This window comes from Cyprinus carpio, chromosome B20 (genome assembly GCF_018340385.1).
Source record: "Cyprinus carpio isolate SPL01 chromosome B20, ASM1834038v1, whole genome shotgun sequence".
Classification (NCBI taxonomy): Eukaryota; Metazoa; Chordata; class Actinopteri; order Cypriniformes; family Cyprinidae; genus Cyprinus; species Cyprinus carpio.
The window spans coordinates 22,590,951-22,608,738 of record NC_056616.1 but is presented as its reverse complement, the minus strand read 5'-3'; the positions used below and the strand labels follow the sequence as shown (position 1 = coordinate 22,608,738).

Here is a 17,788-nt window from a genome sequence, read left to right as displayed (position 1 = left end):
ACCCTGACCATGACTTTTTTTGTACGCTAATCAGAGTGTTTTGTATTTTATTTAAAAAGACAAATACAACAAGTGTTTGCTTTAACCTTTTTATTTCATGTAACTACAGTCCCAAAGTCCTTTAGTTTCAGCTTTATTACCCCAATTTATTCAAAGCAGTGGCTCTCTGACACAATTTGATGATCAAAAAAAGCCAATGTCTGTTTTCCCAGTTAGATGTTGAGGATTTCAGAGAGCCACATGTTAGTGTTATTCAATATCTTCTGGCCGGACTGGATGCGGAAGCGGGATTATGGATTTCTTCTCTGTGTCTCTGGATAAAGCTTTCCTCATATCTGTTAAATGAAAGAGCAGTAAAATAAGATTTGTACATTTTCTGAAGAAATGTGAGTTTAGCTTGCAAAAGTCTTTACTGTGATGCTTGGTTTTAATGCACTGGTAATATTGCAATTTAAGTTTCTTTTTTTTTGTCTTTATTGTTTGCAGGTGAAAAATGTAAGTCTGATCGCATGGTAACGTTAACAAGCAGCATAAATGTTGCAGGACAGATTATGCATTGTCCTATAAATTAAAAATTTAAGGTTAGGGGTTTATTAAAAGCTCTAACCTTAAATATGAGCAATAATATTAGTGATGCTTGCCTCAGAAACACAAATAATAACCTGAATATGAGGTACAGATATCAGATTATTTGAAACCGTCACATCTACTACCATTCAAGCATTTGGGGTCAGTAAGAAGTCTCTGTTGCTCAACAAGGCTGAATTTCTTTGATCAGCAGTAATATTGTGAAATTTTATTACAATTTAAAACAGCTGTTTTGTGATTTATTCCTAAATTTGATTTATTCCTGTGATGCAAAGCTGAATTTTCAGCATCATTACTCCAGTCTTTCATCCTTCAGAAATCATTCTAATACGCTGATTTGCTGCTCAAGAAACATTTCTGATTATCAATGTTGAAAACAGTTGCTTCAAAATGTTTTCGTGTAAACTATGATACTTTTATTTTCAGGATTCTTTGATGAATAGAAAGTTTAAAAGAACAGCATGTGAATTCAATTTATATGAAATTGAAATCTAATAAATTTCTTTCCAATTAAAATTTTCCCGACCCCAAACTTTTGAACAGTAGTTTAATGATCACACAAGAAGAGAAAAAAAACCCTACCGTAAGCATCTTCATCAGGTTCACCGTTATTGGCCGAGTAATACTCTATAACGGTTCGGTACACGCTGTAGCCGAGCTGTTTGTACATATTCACTGCAACTTGATTAGAAACTCGCACAAAGAGATCCACGAAGAATCCGCCCTTCCTAAATAAACGAAAGGAACTCATTTCAAATCTATGTGCAGTATGATTTCAGTTTATACTGGTCTGCCTGTTTTTACTCCCCCATGCATTTATTAAACAGATGCTTTTGTCGAAAGGAAAGTACAGATGAGTGATGCTACCTTTCTGAGATCTCCTCTAGCATCTCCATGAGTTTAGCAGCCAGACCCAGCCGCCTGAACTCCGGTGCCACAGAGAGAGCAGTGACGTGCCCGTGCCATTCCTCTCTAGCGACGGACCCCTCTGCCTTTCCCATGACTACGAGATGACAAATGACATACAGGTTAGAATTTCACTCCGGTCTGACAGCTGCACACGAAATCAAAATGCATCCTAGTTACTGTTTTAATACATGTGCCTAGTCTTAGTGTGAATGATTTAGTGTGAAAAAAAAAATCTTGTATCAAAAATGTAATAACTTTTTCTGCCTCTGAAACAACTTTTCTTTTCAGATGACATCATCAGGCCCTGTTATCATTGAGCTCTTCAACCAGTTGGATACATTCTGGTATGAGGCATCCAATTGTTTTTAACACAGGAACATGCCAGATTTCGAACTAAAAATAAACTTAAAATATTCTACAGGAGAAAGTTAGTCATATGGATTTGAAACAATGTGACAGATCAGAAAGAGACACGTTTGACTCACTGTAGCCCATCAGTTCACCTCCTGGAGCCTCTGCTACTATGAAGTACTCCGGCCAGTGAGCCAAATACTGAAGATAGAAGGGAATTCCATACTGTACAGTAAATGAAAGTTAAGAAAAAAGCAGGACTATATTATTAATAAACCTAGTGACAGACTGATTAACAGTTTGAGATGTGTTTTAAAGGATACAGTTTCTGTCAAGGGGTCCAGATTACTGTGGGATGAAAATACACAAATTAATGTAAATATCACAATCTCATATGATGAGCAGCAATACACAATAGCTAAATAACGCAGGGCAGTACGCTACCAGAAAATACCAGTTTTTTATTTTTTTTTATTTTTTTAAGAAGTACCATGGTAATCCTGGAAGTACGCTCGAGTAATTTACCATGGAAATACTTTGATACATGTAAAAAAAAAAAAACAGTACTTTCTTACGGTTAGTAAGTATACTGTACTTGCTATCTAACGTCGCATGTTGAATACGCTGTGGCGGATCATGGTAGCGTTACTGTGAAGGTAGTATTATCATCAGGCACATTCAGTACTTGTTTGAAATGCTAATTATCAACGCTATAACTCACATATTGTTGAATTTAAACAGGTCATCGCAGGTGAAAGCTCGTAATGTTGTCATTCTCCCGTGTACGCAGGACGACGCTCTGACCTCTCACCTCTACGTCGCACGTGTGACGTTTCAGCGTCTTTTTAAACAGCGACATCTGTCGGCTCAGTGGAGAAATACACCGGCGTTTAATCAACAATACTTTTAATACGAATTATGTATTATTATTTTAATACTGTTTACTAATATTTATTTAAACCGGATATTAAATACATCTCGATTTAAATTAAATAACATGAAAATATTGAAATTAACAACAAAAAACAAATAATCATCATTTTACAAAGCACAATACTGTTTATGAATACAGCACAAAATAGCATATTAATAGTTGAGTACAACAGTATTTTTAGACACGGCATTTCCCCCTGAATTTAATCTTCTCTTTCATTGCAGTTTCACTGATTGTTTTCTTTTTGCTTTGTTAGCTCCTCTCAGACATGTTATGTAGTCCCTTCCTTGTCCAGAGAATGGGCTTTTATTCTCTCAGGTGTGTAGGTGGAGTGATGCAGGATCAGGTGTTGGATGGCTCTTTAAAAGCATGTGTTAGACTCAGTTAAGTTCAGTTACTGCTTTCGTTGGAGCGTCACACCTGCGATGGAGTGGCTTCAAGTCTCTGGAGTCCTGGCAAGTTTATTACTCTGCAGTGGAGCTCTAACCACGCCGAGGTTTGTTCAATTTACAGTCCTATAAAAGAAAAAAGTAAGCCGTTTATCTCTAGTACTTGAAAAGGTTATTATAATGTCAAAAATGTGTATTAGGGCTTCTAGGAATACCACATTTAAACAATGATTACTACAAAAAGACTGGAATATTTTCACAAGTGTTTTCAGTCTCAGTTTTTCTCAATTGTCTTTTTTTCTAGTACTTTTGTGTGTTTTTTTTTTCAGGGTTTTAGGAATGAACTGATATTGACATTTTTAGCATTTGAAAAACCTTTATAGAAATTAATTTCATTTATTATGCCCAAAACAAGTTTTATGGCCAGATATTCTAAATCTAGATTTTTTTTCATGCTTTAAGTTTTTCAGTTAATTAAATTAAGTCTCTTCTGTTCACCAAGGCTGCATTTATTTGATCAAAAACACAGTGAAAACAGAAATATTATCACAGTTTAAAATAACTGTTTTATATTGCAATAAATTTTAAAATGTAATTTATTTCTGTGATCAAAGCTGAATTTTCAGCATCGTTACTCCAGTCTTCAGTGTCACATGATCTTTCAGAAATCATACTAATATGTCGATTTGGTGCTCAAGAAACATTTCTGATTATTATCAGTGTTAAAAACAGTCATGTTGCTTAATATTTATTCAGGATTTTTTAATGAATAGAGAGAATTAATTTGAAGTCCTTTGCAAAACATAAATGCACTTTTGATCAATTTAATGCATCCTTGTTGAATAAAAGTTTCAATAATAATAATAATAATAATAATAATAAAAACATCTGGAAGGGTAGTTTCTGATAGAAAATGAGCTGTTTAGACTTTGCTGTTTCAGAGCTGATATGATATAATGTAGAATATAATCACAGATGTAATGTATCTCTATAATAATCCTATGGAAAATAAGATATTTTTTTAATTTCAGCCCAGCACAGAATCCCTCCTATCTCATATCCATCTCTGAAGTTCTACGCTGTGGCGTCCCGACCTCTTTATCAGTCACCATTCTGGCAGAGTATCCCATCAAAGTCACGGCTGAACTCATCCACGGAAACAGCAGTGTGGCCCAAACAGAGAGCACCATCCCAGCAGGTGCTCTACATCACCATCATTTCACTTTTTATTCTTTTATTTTATTGCATTGCATTGAATTAGCATCTGGCTCACATCCCACATTTGCATATCTCATATACATATATAAAACATGTATTATGTTAGCTTGACATAACCAACATATACCGTTTGGTAAACTTGGGTTAGGTTTATTTATAATTAATTTTATTTTATTATTTTATTTATCAGAAGTTAACTCTTACTCAGATTTTTTTTTAAATTTCATTTCATTGTTTAGTTTATTTAATGTTATGTTTCAGTAGGGGGCAATTAATGAATAAAAAGCTCACATATGTAGAAAATCTGTATTAAATTATTTCTAAAAAGCACCTTGCGGTTTTTGAAGTTTATAGCTTATATAATTTAACAATTATTAACATGTATTCAAATGTATTAATTTAGCCTGAGATGCAATGCAATTTATTCAATCCTAAACACATTATTTGTCTAACACAGTGTTTAAGTTTACATTCAAAATCACAGTCAAACTGGAAAAGTGACCTTATTAGAATGACCTATATGATATTTGTATATGATAATATACATCTCCACCCTGTTCAAACGAGTATTGATGTCATCACATTCATGTCTGCCCTGCATTCGTTTTAGGCTCTACCAGACTGCTGGCTCTTCCCCCCGTGAGTATTAAGACTTTGGTTTCCATGAATGAATCAGTACAGAGTTGCAGGGTTCACTGTGTGTTGTTTTCCCTCCGCAGGTCTTTTCTGATGACATGAGTTACTGGTATCCATATCAGCTGGATGTTAAGGGGTTTGTTGGCACTAATCAAGTGTTCTCCAACTCCACCACGATGGTCTTCAGTCCCAAGTGCATGTCCGTCTTTATCCAGACCAATAAGAACAACTACCAACCAGGGCAGACGGTGAAATTTCGGGTTGTATTGGTTACACCTGAAGGAAATCCGCACAAGGGTCAGATCGATATTTTTATCAGGGTGAGTGTCTGCAGTGTTTGGCAATAAAGCGACTAGTTTAAAACCCCCTTAGTTGTTCTAAATTCACTGTAAGCCCCAGATTCACTGGGCATATTGCTTTATAAAATGGTTAATAAATACATTAAATGCAAAAAAAAAAAAAAAAAAAAAATTATTATTAATTAGGGCTGTCAGTCCATTAAAATTTGTAATCTAATTAATTACATGATGTGGCGATTAATTAATCGAATTAATCGCGAATTAAATTGAAAATATACACAAAAGATCATTTAAAGCCATTATTGTGTTAAATGAGAAAAATATCAAGTAGACATAAGTAGCTTTAGAAAGAAAAAAAGTATTTAATTCAACACAAAATTTATTGCACATAAACATTTAGGCTACAACAAACATGCATAAACATAAAATAAGAAAATTTTAAAAAAACATCTTAGTATTTTTGGTTCATACAAAGAAAGTCATAGGTACGCCAACGAGCTTGGTTACCAACATCCATTAAAATATCTTCTTTTATGTTACACAAAAGAAAGTAGGTCATACAGATTTGAAATAACATGAGGGTGAGTAAATGATGACATGATTTTAACTTTTTGGGTGAACTGTCCCTTTATTTATTTATTTGTATTAATTCATTCAGTTCTTTCAAACTGCTGATTCATTCAGGAATAAAGTAAACCGCTCTCTTTATGAATGGACCACTGAATCATTGGTTCACTCGATTCGTTCAGAAACGAAACACCACTGTGTTGCTCGGAGATGCACAATAGTTCTGCTATGGCCTTATAGGTAATATTTCCATTGGCAAAGCTGAGCAAAAACAGACAATATTGTGTTTAAAATATAACAAAAAAATAGCTACTTATTTACTGAACTGTTGTATAAAATCACATTTGCACAACTTTTGCATCAATATTTTTGCATTTATGATAGACTTCTGACCACGGTTTCATGTCATCTAATGTCTTTATTAATAGCTATTCTATGACATACTCATAATTCATTAAAAGAGCCTTTTATTTTAGCATATTCATCAGACAGTAATTACGTATTATTAAAATGATTACTTGATTGTTAAACCAACAGCATTACAGCAGCAGTTTTAAAGTTGTTTTCTTTGGATTGTTTGACTCAAAAGAGAATGTAGCAAAATGTAACAAAACACTAATTTGTGTTTTCTGCTAGAAAAATTTCACATACATAAACACAAATCTGGCTCTAAACCTCTCTTTGCTTTATTCAGAGTTGATCTAGACCAGTATATGGAACTATTCAAAGCCCCATTAAAACAATCAAAACTGTATCTCTATATTCATGCTATGTGTCCTCTAAAGGTGTAAATGTATGACTTTTTTTGTTAACTTGGCAACACATCCCTTACGAAAATTTGATTATAAAAATAAAAAAAAACATGATAACCACAAATAAACCATGGTTTTGCTACAGTATGGTATTAAAGGTTTAACCATAGTTTAACCATGGTATTTGTAGTAAAACTGTGGTTATACAAATGATAATCAATACGCCAAAAAACATGCTTACTATAATAAAGTCATGGTTTTCTGAAGGAATTTGTTTCTGTGAATACTATCTGTCTTTCTTTTTATCTTTCTGTTATTTTTTTTATAATTGTACTGCCTTAGTAATGGTTCGATTCTTTGTAGGCAACTGTTTAAAAAAAATCAAATGATTCACAAACCTGCTCCGAAGTTCCGATCTGAATAATGATTCACAAACTCGCTCCATCAGTTTAGATCGGGACTTAGTATCACAAATCTTTCAATTTGCAAAATGTCTTGTGAACCCACTCCGAAGTTCTGATATTAATCAAAAGATTTGCAAACCCGCTCTGAAGTTCCGATATAAATTAAATGATTCACAAACCTGCTCCTTCATTTTAGATCAGGACTTATTATCACAAATCTTTCAATTTGCAAAATGACTTGTGAACCCAGTCCAAAGTTCCAGTCTAAATCAAATGATTTGCAACCCGCTCCAAAGTCCCGATCTGACTAATGAACCATTTCAGATCAGGACTTCGGATCACATATCATGAATCGTTCAATTCTGGAACCTGCTCCGAAGCTCCGATATGAATAGTACACTGTGAGTTGTTGCCCTGCATCATCTTTGTCAACAGTCATCTGTATTAAATATTTATTTTTCCATAACTAATTAAACTATTAACTAAATTAACTAACATTAACTAATTAATTCAAAGCGTTAAATTGACAGCTCTAGTATTAATGTTACACTGAAAAAAATATACTATTTTTTTTAAGTTAAGTGGTTGCAAACAATTTATTTTAGCTACATTAAATATATATATATATATATATATATATATATAATGTTGAAAGTCAACTAAATTTATCTAAAAGTAGCTAAAATAAATTGATTGCAACCACTTACAGTACCTTAAAAAAATTAAGTAAATTCAGTGAATAATTTTTTTTCAGTGCACTTTTTAAAAGTACAAAAAAAGTTTCAAAACAGATACTGGAACAGTTCTCGTTTGCTTTTATTTATTTATTTTAATTTTAACAATATATATTTCCTCACGCACGTACATCTGCTTATCTCTCAGCAGGCTTTTATAGTTTAAACCAGAGCCGTTGATAAAGAGATAAGATTAATATGTTCTCATACTCCTTGGCAGTCAAAAGTGGCTGATACGTCATCATGTAATACATGGATTGTTTTTGTGTTTTTAATGTGAACAGGATCCCAAGGGGAATTTGATTCGACAGTGGCTGTCTGTGGATGGTTTTCTAGGTGTTGTGTCGAAAGAGCTGAACCTCTCTCAGAACCCGCCGCTCGGCCCGTGGAAGATCGTAGCTGGAATCAATGTGAGTTGAGAGGAAAGTTACTTTTTTGAAGTTTTGGCCTATTATTCAAACTATGCAGGAAAAATCAATTAGCAAGCACAACAATTCATCAGACCCATAAGTCTAAACTATAAATCTATGACATGAAATTCTATTTCTGTTATTATAAATAACACTGTTATTTTTGCGTTCATGCAGGATGTTGTACATGAGAGAGTGTTCACTGTGGACTTCTATGGTGAGATTTCAAAAACGCTGTATATCTTTTATGGTCTATGTTTTGTCAAGACAGCAGACTTTATAAGCATTTGTTTACAGTGCTGCCTAAATTCGAGGTGAAGGTGGACGTCCCCTCTGCCCTGCATTATGAAGATATACTGACCGGGAAGGTCACAGCCAAGTGAGTATTTGTCCTGAACAGTAGTCTTATTATTTAATAGAAACACAAAATTCATACTTTCTCGCTTCTAAGGTATTTTTATGGGAAGCCCGTCAGTGGGATGATGTCTGTCACATATGTCCACTTTTTCGATGGCCTTGAGAAGCGTTACCAACTTAAAGAAACAGTGAGTACAGTTTCAGAAGAAACATCTACATTTGTAAAAGGATGCACTGATTTTCAGCTGATACTGATGAACAACAAATCTATTATATTAATTGCTATTTATTTTTGTATATGATAATCACAGTCACATAGAGGCTAAACACTCTTTGCAATAATTGGATGGTGACAGCGCATTACAAAAAATGTTTGGTGAAGGTAAAAACTGTGCACCTGGCAACCTGGGCTTGAACTACAGGTGGTTCATTGTGTCAATAAAACCAGTGTTAAGGGCGCTGCTTTATAATTGCTTTAATGTTAACAGCCCCAAATTAAACATAAGAGACATTTTCTTAACACAAGTTGCTGTTTGACATATTTCCCGTTTTGATTGACAGGATACACTCTTAAAAATTAAGGTGCTTAAAAGGTTCTTCACAGCGATGATATGGAAGAACCATTTTTGGTTCCAAAAAGAACCATTTAGTCAAAGATTCTTTAAAGAACCATCTCTTTCTTACCTTTTTAGAATCTGAAGAACCTTCTTTCGCCACAAAGAACCTTTTGTGAAACAAAATTCACAAAAGTTCTTTATGGAACCATTTAGACAAAAAGGTTCTTCTATGGCATTGTGAAGCACCTTTATTTTTAAGAGTGTACAGTAGGCCCTGATCATAGGTTGTTTTTAAATTATTGGCCAATGGTTGATGGTGCAGATAATTGCCTATATCGGTTGGTACCGATTATTGACCAATAAATTGGTGCATCCCTATTTGAAACCCTATGCATTGAATTTAAATTAAAGGTTTTATTAACTGTTAATCAGACTCATTATCTCTGGTGTAGATTGATGGTTCTGCTGCTCTCACATTTGATGTGGAGAACTCCAAACGGTTAGGTGACTACATATATTCCTATTATGATGAATATGGGCCCAGTGAATATGTCGACATTGCCGTGAATGTCACAGATGCTACAGGTGCGTCCCGTCCTGCCTGTACCTGGCTATCACACATTAATAACATGAACTAAAGTGCATTCATATTAATACACAGATCGAGATGTCCTTTAATGTTCAATTTGAGCTGATGTTCATTTCTCTTTCTGTAGGGTTAACCTACAACAGCAGCGCGAGGGTTTCTATCGTGAAGAATAAATATAATCTGGAATTTCTGCAGCATCCACAGATCATAAAACCCTCCATGACCTTCACTGCTCAGGTAAAGACAGATTAACATTACATTTCAGTCCATATTTAGGGTAAACTGGCAGGAAGTCCCTAAAATCAAAAGAAAAATAAACAGTTGTATTATATATACAAAAAATGTCTGGTTTTTACATTAAGAATTAACATTAAGGTCGGTGCCGATAGCTTTGTGGGCAGCACGTCGACAAACAGCACTACGTTTTTTTATTAAACATAATTACTGTAGTACAAAAACCCACAATGATTTATAAATAATACAGATTTAAATAAGATATAATTACAGATTATTGACAGTAAAACCACTAAAACTTACAAACAACAGCTTCTCAATTGCGTTCAGCAGCATCCAGTTCATCCTTACTCAGCTCATCATCCTAAGGTTTTCTCAGTGGATTTAAGTGTTTTATTATAATTTTTTTACATTAATGTCAGTATTTAAAAAAATATATATTAATATTTCTCACATCAAGGAGAGTTGAGTCGTGTTGGTTGTCATGAAAATGATGCCACAATGCACAAAAATGTAATGGTTCCATGCTTCATTTAAATGAATAAAGGATTTTTATTAAAAAAATGTCATTATGCAAAAAATATTCTAAAAATAGAGAACAATCCAGTTTTGTTTTCTTTATGCATTTTCTTGTATTTATTGATTTCGTTTAGTTTTTTGTTTATTTATATAAATGTTTAATTTTTGTGAAATATGACCTGACATGACCGACAGATTCATCCTTTTTGTTTTGCATATTTTTATTTTATGCTGAAGTTAAGCACCTATGACAGCCGGCCGCTGTCAGCTGAAGAGCAGAGCAGAAGCGTGCAGCTGGCGGTGACCCAGAACAAGTTCAGCCCCTGGACGTGGATGTGGAACAGCGAAGAATCCCCAGACAATCGCACAACGATCAACGGACCAACGACCAGCTTCTCTCCCCTTTACGATATTCCAGTCGAAAATATGGATCTTCCTGTTACTGCTGATGGCGTGATGTCTTTTCAGATTCAACTCTCTGACAGCGTTGCCACGCTTGATATAGAGGTGCGAACACTTCATCCACGCTTTCCACCCCCTTGATATCCAGTATGCATAGTAGAAGCATGTTGACCTCTCTTCCTCCTGATGTTGCTTTCAGGCCCGGTTTGAAGACACAGTCCAGCGTCTTCAGCTCTACAGGAGTTATTCTTCACCGAGCAGATCCTACATACAGCTTCACAGAGACAGTGAGCCTCAGGTACTCAAGCTGTTTGTGTTTCATGCCGCTATTTTTGTTTTCATTGTGTCTTTACTGACAGAGTGACTTTTGCAGGTTGGACAGCCGCTGTTTTTGACTTTGGAGAGCAATTCTAACCTGACAGAATTTCACTACCTTGTAAGTATTTTGGATAAAGCGATACTACATCCATTTTTAAGACAAAAATGTAACCAGTACTGCTAAATTCTGTAAGAAAAAACTAAATTTTGTCAATCAATAAGAAGTCAGAAAGTTCAAACAACCTTTTTGTGGTAGGAGATTTCATGATGGGTTTAAATTCTGCAATTTATTTAGAATTAATTATTAATTTAGAAATGTGCATAGAATTTGTTTTACTGAAATTATATTTAATTATTTGTAATACATTAAATGTATTTATGAAGAATGTGAACCTGCAAATGTATTATTTTACATATTAATAAATATTAATGTTTAAATAATTTAAATATTAATGATGTATTAATTAAATATTATTTTATTTAGTTTTTTATATATATTTTGAAGAAAATCAGATGTTTAAAAATAAAATACATTTATTTTGCATTGCAGACTAAGTGGTGTTTAATCTGTAAAATCATGGCACTAAGTCCAGTACCACTGTAAAATAAAATACACTTTCTTATTTTGGAAATAATATACTTTAAATGAATATACAAACTGAATGTTATGTTTTCCCTATATTTGCAAAAAAAATGAATGTATTATATTTTAAATTAATATTAAATGCGCTTATTGAATTTAAGAATGTTTTTTTAAACAGCTGAAGTAGGACTTAAGTACATCTTTATGTGTAATTTTATAATTACATTTTTGTCTTTGAAATATACAGTTAAATATAATATGGTTAAAGTGTACTGCTGAATGTACTGACTGGTGTTTATGGTTAACTAAAATATACTTCTGTGTCTAAGCTTGTTTTTAAGCATGCATTTAAATAAATTCTTTTTATTTTTTATTTTATTTTGAATTATATCACATATCTGTAAAGATGTTACTTGTGTTTTTGTATGTTAGTACTTATTTAAAGCACAACAAAACATTATTAAAAAATTATTAAAACATTTTTATTTTATAGGCTACTTTTTGTATTTAATATTATATGTATAGTTGTTTTATAAACATACCTTTAAGATTAGAAGTACACTACAAGTGCATAATTCAATATGTTTAAGCACAAAAGGGTGTCCAGTTAATGACCTTTGTTTTGATGGATGTGCTCTGCAGGTGATGTCCCGCGGTCGGGTGGTGGATGCTGGGACGGTACATTCCTCCTCCTTCAGTCTGAACACAGATCACTCTTGGACTCCACTGGCTTGTGTGATGGTGTACCACACGCTTCCAGACGGAGAGATTGTTAATGATGCTCTGCAAGTTACTTTCACACAAGTGCTGAGAAACACGGTAAGAGTTCAGCACGATAGACTTGGTCAAAAAGTCTTCTTAAAGATTTTGGATTTTCTCATTCTCAATTATCCCGTTTTACGCTAAAATATGTCCATTTTAAGACAAACATTGCACTACTGAACTTGATGAAACCAATGCTGATAAAGAATGTTTGTCATTAATAAATAAATAAATAATATGATGTCAGAAAAGAAAACTAAGAAAAACTGCAATTCTGAAATTGTAGTAGTTTTCTTTTAAATTAAATTATATTGAATCAATTTGGACATACTATTTTTATATTTACTATTTAATATATTTATTTAGTTATTATTATTATTATTATAAATAAAAAATATAAATAAAATACATTTACTTTGCATTAGAGACTACTTTTTGTGTATCATTAACTAAACACATTACTTTTTGTGTATCATTAACAATAGGAAAATTACATTACTTTTTGTGTTTCATTAACAGAGCTCATTAAAACTGAAAACAAATATGTTGACAACTTATACAAACTAATCTGTTATTACTCATGCATGCATACAAATGACATGGCACATGCATAATACTGAGCTAACAACAGTTTAACATAAACAGTTTCCAAAAGTGAATCAAGTGTACATTGTATGATTTTTGTATTTTATGCCTATCCCCACAATGTTCTGGACTGTTCCAGAAAGGACTAGAATATTACAGAATGTTACAGAAACTAAAGCAAAATATCTTTAAAATTAGTACAAAATGAGTACAAAAACTGATCTGTACTGAACCAGTGTTTCATAATTAATGACTTACCTGACCTAAATATTCATTATGCTATGAACAGTAATAATTAGCACCACAGAAGCACAGAAGAACCATAAAATAATTTAAGTGAAACAAATTTCTGACATTGTGTAATAAACAATATGTATGTATCATTTACAGTATATATTTATATAAAAAAAATGAATTGTTTTATTATAAATGAAATTGTGAATGAATATACATATACAGTGTGAACTGAATGTAATGTTTTGGACGTTTAATCACAACTTTTGCAATAAAATAAAAATGTATTGTAGTTTAAATTGGTATGAAATGCAGTCATTTGACCGTTGAATCATTCTAGTTTTTCACTCTGAAATTTCTCACATTACTGAAGTGAAATGGGTTGTAGTGTCATTATAATAATGATGCTTGATCTCATTTGCAGGTATCTCTGAGCTGGAGTCAGGATCGTGCCGAACCAGCAGATTCCGTCTCTCTCTCCGTGTCTGTATCCGAGCCCGGATCTCTGCTGGGAATTCTGGTGGTAGACGCAGCAGCATTGGACTCCAGCAAAGACAATGGCATCACAGAGAAGACAGTAATATGATCTTATACAGGTTCAAGATCATTGACATCAACACGGGGCAGTATGGAGATCCTTTGTTTTCCGGGTTTCTCACCTCGTTTCTTATCTCGTTCAGTGTATTGAGTTTTAAAGTGTGGGAAATCATCTTTGGGATTTTCAGATGATTGTTTTTCCCACAAAAAGATCACATGATAACTGATAAACTGGTCATCCGATGTAACCAAACGCCGACACCACGCCCGCGTTTCACTTTTAGACAAAAGAAAGAAACTGAGAGGAACTGTGTTTATCAGAACTAGGTGAACAGGTTTGATGCTACAGACAGCATTGTGTTGCTCGGTTTGTGATGTTCTATTCAAATGATGTTAGGCATCACAAAAACTGATCAAAACTAATCTAAGATCAGCAACATGAGCTTCTGGGTGTGTTTTTCAGGTGCTGGAGGAATTCATGTCGTATAGCAGAGAGATGACCCATGCGGATTACAGCAGCGTGAAAATGGGAGATCCGTATTCCATATTCATGGTAGATTTTTATCTCAGGAACAGAACATGTATCACTTGTCCGCACGGGGTTTACGGTTGTTGTTTTATTCTGCAGACTTGCGCCCTAAACATTCTCACACATAAAAAGACAAATAATCGGCGGATTTAGTGAATTGGGGGCCCCAGGCAAATATAGGAATGGGGCCCTATACATTTGCAAACATTTACCTAGATCCAACCCTCGAGGTCCTTTTTTGTCGTGATGCTTGCTGCTGCACATTTTTTTATGTACATGTTCTAATGGGATTCTTTAATTTACATTTATTCATTTAGCAGATACTTTTATTATTTCATGTTGTAGACCACGAAATAGCAATTGATTTACCGTTTTTTTTGTTTTCACATAAAACAAAATAAATTATAAAATGATAAACCTCACAACTGAAACTTTATATTTCTGGGATGAGTCAGAAGTATACAATTCTAATATTATTTAAAACAGATTTATGTGAGTGAATATTCGCATTGGTCTGAACAAAAACTGCAGACTGGATTATTGAAAATGCACATTCATTCTCTGCCAGTAGGAGGTGCTTTTGGAGTCAGAAATATAGTGGTTTCCCACTATAACAGCTCTAAACAAAACAGCTCAGCTCATAAATGGTACTTTATCAGGTAAAATGAAAATGTGAGTTACCAGCGTAAGCCTAAATTTTATTTTAGTCATTTTAACTTAGGGCTGTCAATCAATTAAAATATATAATCACGATTAATTGAATGATTGTCATGAGTTAACTTGTGAATAATCGCAACTTAATTGCACATTTTTATCTTTTCTAAATGTACCTTAAATTAAATACTTTTCCCCATGGTTTCACAGACAAGGCTTAAGCTAGTCCCAGACTAAAATGCATGTTTGAGCTGTCTCAACTGAAAATATCTTGCTCTGACATATCTTAAAACTCATTGTTCTGTGTCAATATGCACACCTGTAACACTTTCTTTTAAGGCATTTTTGTAATGGCAAAAATTAATTTATGCAATAAATGTTTATTATTAGTGAAACCAGTTAACAGAGCATGAAGAGTAGACATGTTTCATAGGTCATAGATGTTTTTCAAAGAACTTGTTCATGTCTATTAGACACATGAAAAAAAAAAAAAAAACAGAAATATAGCTTCCTATTACTTCTCTTTCTTTGCACTGAGCACTTTACACAAACCTGTTTGCATTTTCGCATGACAGGGCAGCTCACTTCTTCTGAACATGCAAAATGTACATTTATTATTTATTATTACATTTGTTTGCCTCTCTGTGCCACAAACTGTATTCTGATGCAGCTAAATTCTCAAAACTGTTTTTATTTATATATTTGACTGTTTGTTGTCAGACAACGGGATGAATATGAAATAGTAACTGAAACGCGACCCATTAAGACTAACCAGCTCTCCCTTCCGAGAAGTTAATCTGCACAAAAATATATAATCGTGCCGTCGTCTGATAAAAAATCAAATAGGCTACAGAATAGCTTGAAGACAATAGCTGTGCTGTGATTTCAGCTATACTTATATGTAAAATTAGAGAAGCAACATATCAGTGTTTTTAACTGAAAGCGCAGCTCCTTTCAGCCGCGCGCTGAACGCAGAGAGAGAGAAGTGTGCGCGCACTGGGAAAGAGGGACCTCGCGCTCGTGCGGCAGTCAGCTTTAGATGCATAAAAATTTATTTTGCTACAAGCTGGATACACAAGAAGCACGTTCAACTCGGACGCGCAGACGATTGTCGTGCATAAACACCGTAAACAGCAACCGTTCGCGTGTCCGCGCTTAATGCGCATCTCATATGAAAGCATTAGGGGGCCCTTGGCTTTTGGGGGCCCAAGGCAGAAAGGAGTCAATTATTCGCTATGTTCCGTAAGTCTTAAGCTGGAGCAGGAAAGGAGTCAATTATTCCCTATGTTCCGTAAGTCTTAAGGCTGAATCTACCCTAGCAACCACTCGCAACACCATAACCATCTAGTAACACCCTGGCAACCAATCAAAACAGAGTGTTGATGAGTTTTGCGCTCATTTCCTTAAGCTGAGGTGAACAGGGTAAAATTTATATATCATCGTATTTCCCTAGCTAATTAATCACAGTACATTAAGACAAGGAAATTTTAATGAAATAATATGCAAATGAGGCATTATGTAATTAAATATGCACTAATTAGCATACTTCTCAAGAAACAGATAAAGCCAGGTTTAAAATTCTTGTTTCATTTTGCCAAATTAAAGATTTTTACGGAAGGGATTTTGAATCTCTCTTATTATCACTTCATAAATCAGATAATACTGTCAACAGCCAGGAAAAAAGAAACATATATATATTTTTTTTAACCATATTTTAAAGGATTAAAAATGTTATATAAATCAGGTGAATTTTTCCGGTGAACCTTCAGAATATAGATATGAATAAAACTTATCAGTTCTGTAAGTGCTGCTAAAGTGGAGGTTTCCGGCTCGATGCAGGAGAAAAACTCATTTTGAGAAAACAGATATGCATAATAATTTAAATCAACATTGATAATAATCAGAAATGTTTCTTGAGCAGCAAATCATCATATCAGAATGATTTCTGAAGGATCATGTGACACTGAAGACTGCAGTAATGATGCTGAAAATTCAGCTTTGATCACAGGGATGAATTGCATTTTTTAAATATATAAAACTGAAAACAGTTATTTTAAATTGTAAAAAATATTTCATGAGATCACTGTTTTACTGTATTTTTGTTCAAATAAATGAAGCATTAAAGACATCTTTACTATATTCTTTAATATATATATTCCTAGATTAGTATTTCTGCAATGTCTGTAGACTATAGTCACATTAGGAATAAAATAAACACTAAAATTTGTATTTCAAGTGTTTTCTTTCCACTGCTCTAAAAGAAATGAAATGATGCAAGATAGAGTAAAATCTTGAAACTGACCAGTACATGAAAAAACAGTAGTTTTGCCTGTAATGACTTGCCTTTCATAATCATTTTGTGCAGCAGGGCCCGAACACTTTATGAATCAGCAGGATAGCGGTGCTTTTCAGGAGCCCAGAAAGCGAACAGACTTTCCTGAAACCTGGATCTGGCTGGATGCTAATGTGAGGTATGAGGAGATATATGTCTATCTTCGAGCTGATTTTAACTTGGAAATAACAAGAAATCACACATGAGATCTCTTTAATATCTCAGTTGTTTCTCCTAGACGGCAATGAGTGAAGCAACGTTTGCTTCAGCATCATTACTCCAGTCTTTAGTGTCACATGATCCATCACAAATTATTCTGATATGCTGATTGTTGTGCTGCTTCATATTTTTTTGTAAACCATGATGTTTTTATTTCCAGAATACTTCAATAGAAAGTTCAAAAAG

General features: G+C 33.8%; 2 protein-coding genes across 2 annotated transcripts in view; one reads left to right on the top strand and one right to left on the bottom strand.

Moving 5' to 3' along the window:
• Positions 1–208: 208 nt before the first annotated feature.
• naa20 (N-alpha-acetyltransferase 20, NatB catalytic subunit) lies at positions 209–2,706 on the bottom strand. The gene is made up of 6 exons (XM_042747358.1): positions 2,570–2,706; positions 2,172–2,196; positions 1,983–2,073; positions 1,456–1,591; positions 1,171–1,316; positions 209–335 (listed from the first exon to the last, which is right to left on the bottom strand). Exons 1-6 carry the CDS (start codon positions 2,620–2,622, stop codon positions 250–252), a joined length of 537 nt encoding a protein of 178 aa, XP_042603292.1. The 5' UTR covers positions 2,623–2,706; the 3' UTR covers positions 209–249.
• A 387-nt stretch (positions 2,707–3,093) lies between these two features.
• The window catches only part of cd109 (CD109 molecule), a 29,274-nt gene continuing 14,579 nt past the window's right edge, over positions 3,094–17,788 (top strand). The window contains exons 1-18 of the mRNA XM_042746536.1: positions 3,094–3,278; positions 4,203–4,369; positions 5,000–5,028; positions 5,109–5,345; positions 8,066–8,191; positions 8,369–8,408; positions 8,489–8,570; positions 8,643–8,736; positions 9,558–9,690; positions 9,822–9,931; positions 10,679–10,954; positions 11,049–11,147; positions 11,223–11,285; positions 12,393–12,569; positions 13,756–13,908; positions 14,332–14,421; positions 16,263–16,293; positions 17,417–17,522. Coding sequence (XP_042602470.1) covers positions 3,208–3,278; positions 4,203–4,369; positions 5,000–5,028; positions 5,109–5,345; positions 8,066–8,191; positions 8,369–8,408; positions 8,489–8,570; positions 8,643–8,736; positions 9,558–9,690; positions 9,822–9,931; positions 10,679–10,954; positions 11,049–11,147; positions 11,223–11,285; positions 12,393–12,569; positions 13,756–13,908; positions 14,332–14,421; positions 16,263–16,293; positions 17,417–17,522 — 2,084 coding nt within the window. The 5' untranslated portion in view covers positions 3,094–3,207. The remainder of the gene's footprint in view (positions 3,279–4,202; positions 4,370–4,999; positions 5,029–5,108; positions 5,346–8,065; positions 8,192–8,368; positions 8,409–8,488; positions 8,571–8,642; positions 8,737–9,557; positions 9,691–9,821; positions 9,932–10,678; positions 10,955–11,048; positions 11,148–11,222; positions 11,286–12,392; positions 12,570–13,755; positions 13,909–14,331; positions 14,422–16,262; positions 16,294–17,416; positions 17,523–17,788) is intronic.

Excerpts from the sequence above, each read along its gene's own strand:
- naa20 (XM_042747358.1), bottom strand. The coding sequence starts at position 2,622 with ATGACAACATTACGAGCTTTCACCTGCGATGACCTGTTTAAATTCAAC. Across the intron at positions 1,592-1,982 it reads AGGTGAACTGATGGGCTACA|TCATGGGAAAGGCAGAGGGG; the intron begins GTGAGTCAAACG and ends GTCATCTCGTAG. Across the intron at positions 336-1,170 it reads ACCTGATGAAGATGCTTACG|ATATGAGGAAAGCTTTATCC; the intron begins GTAGGGTTTTTT and ends TTCATTTAACAG.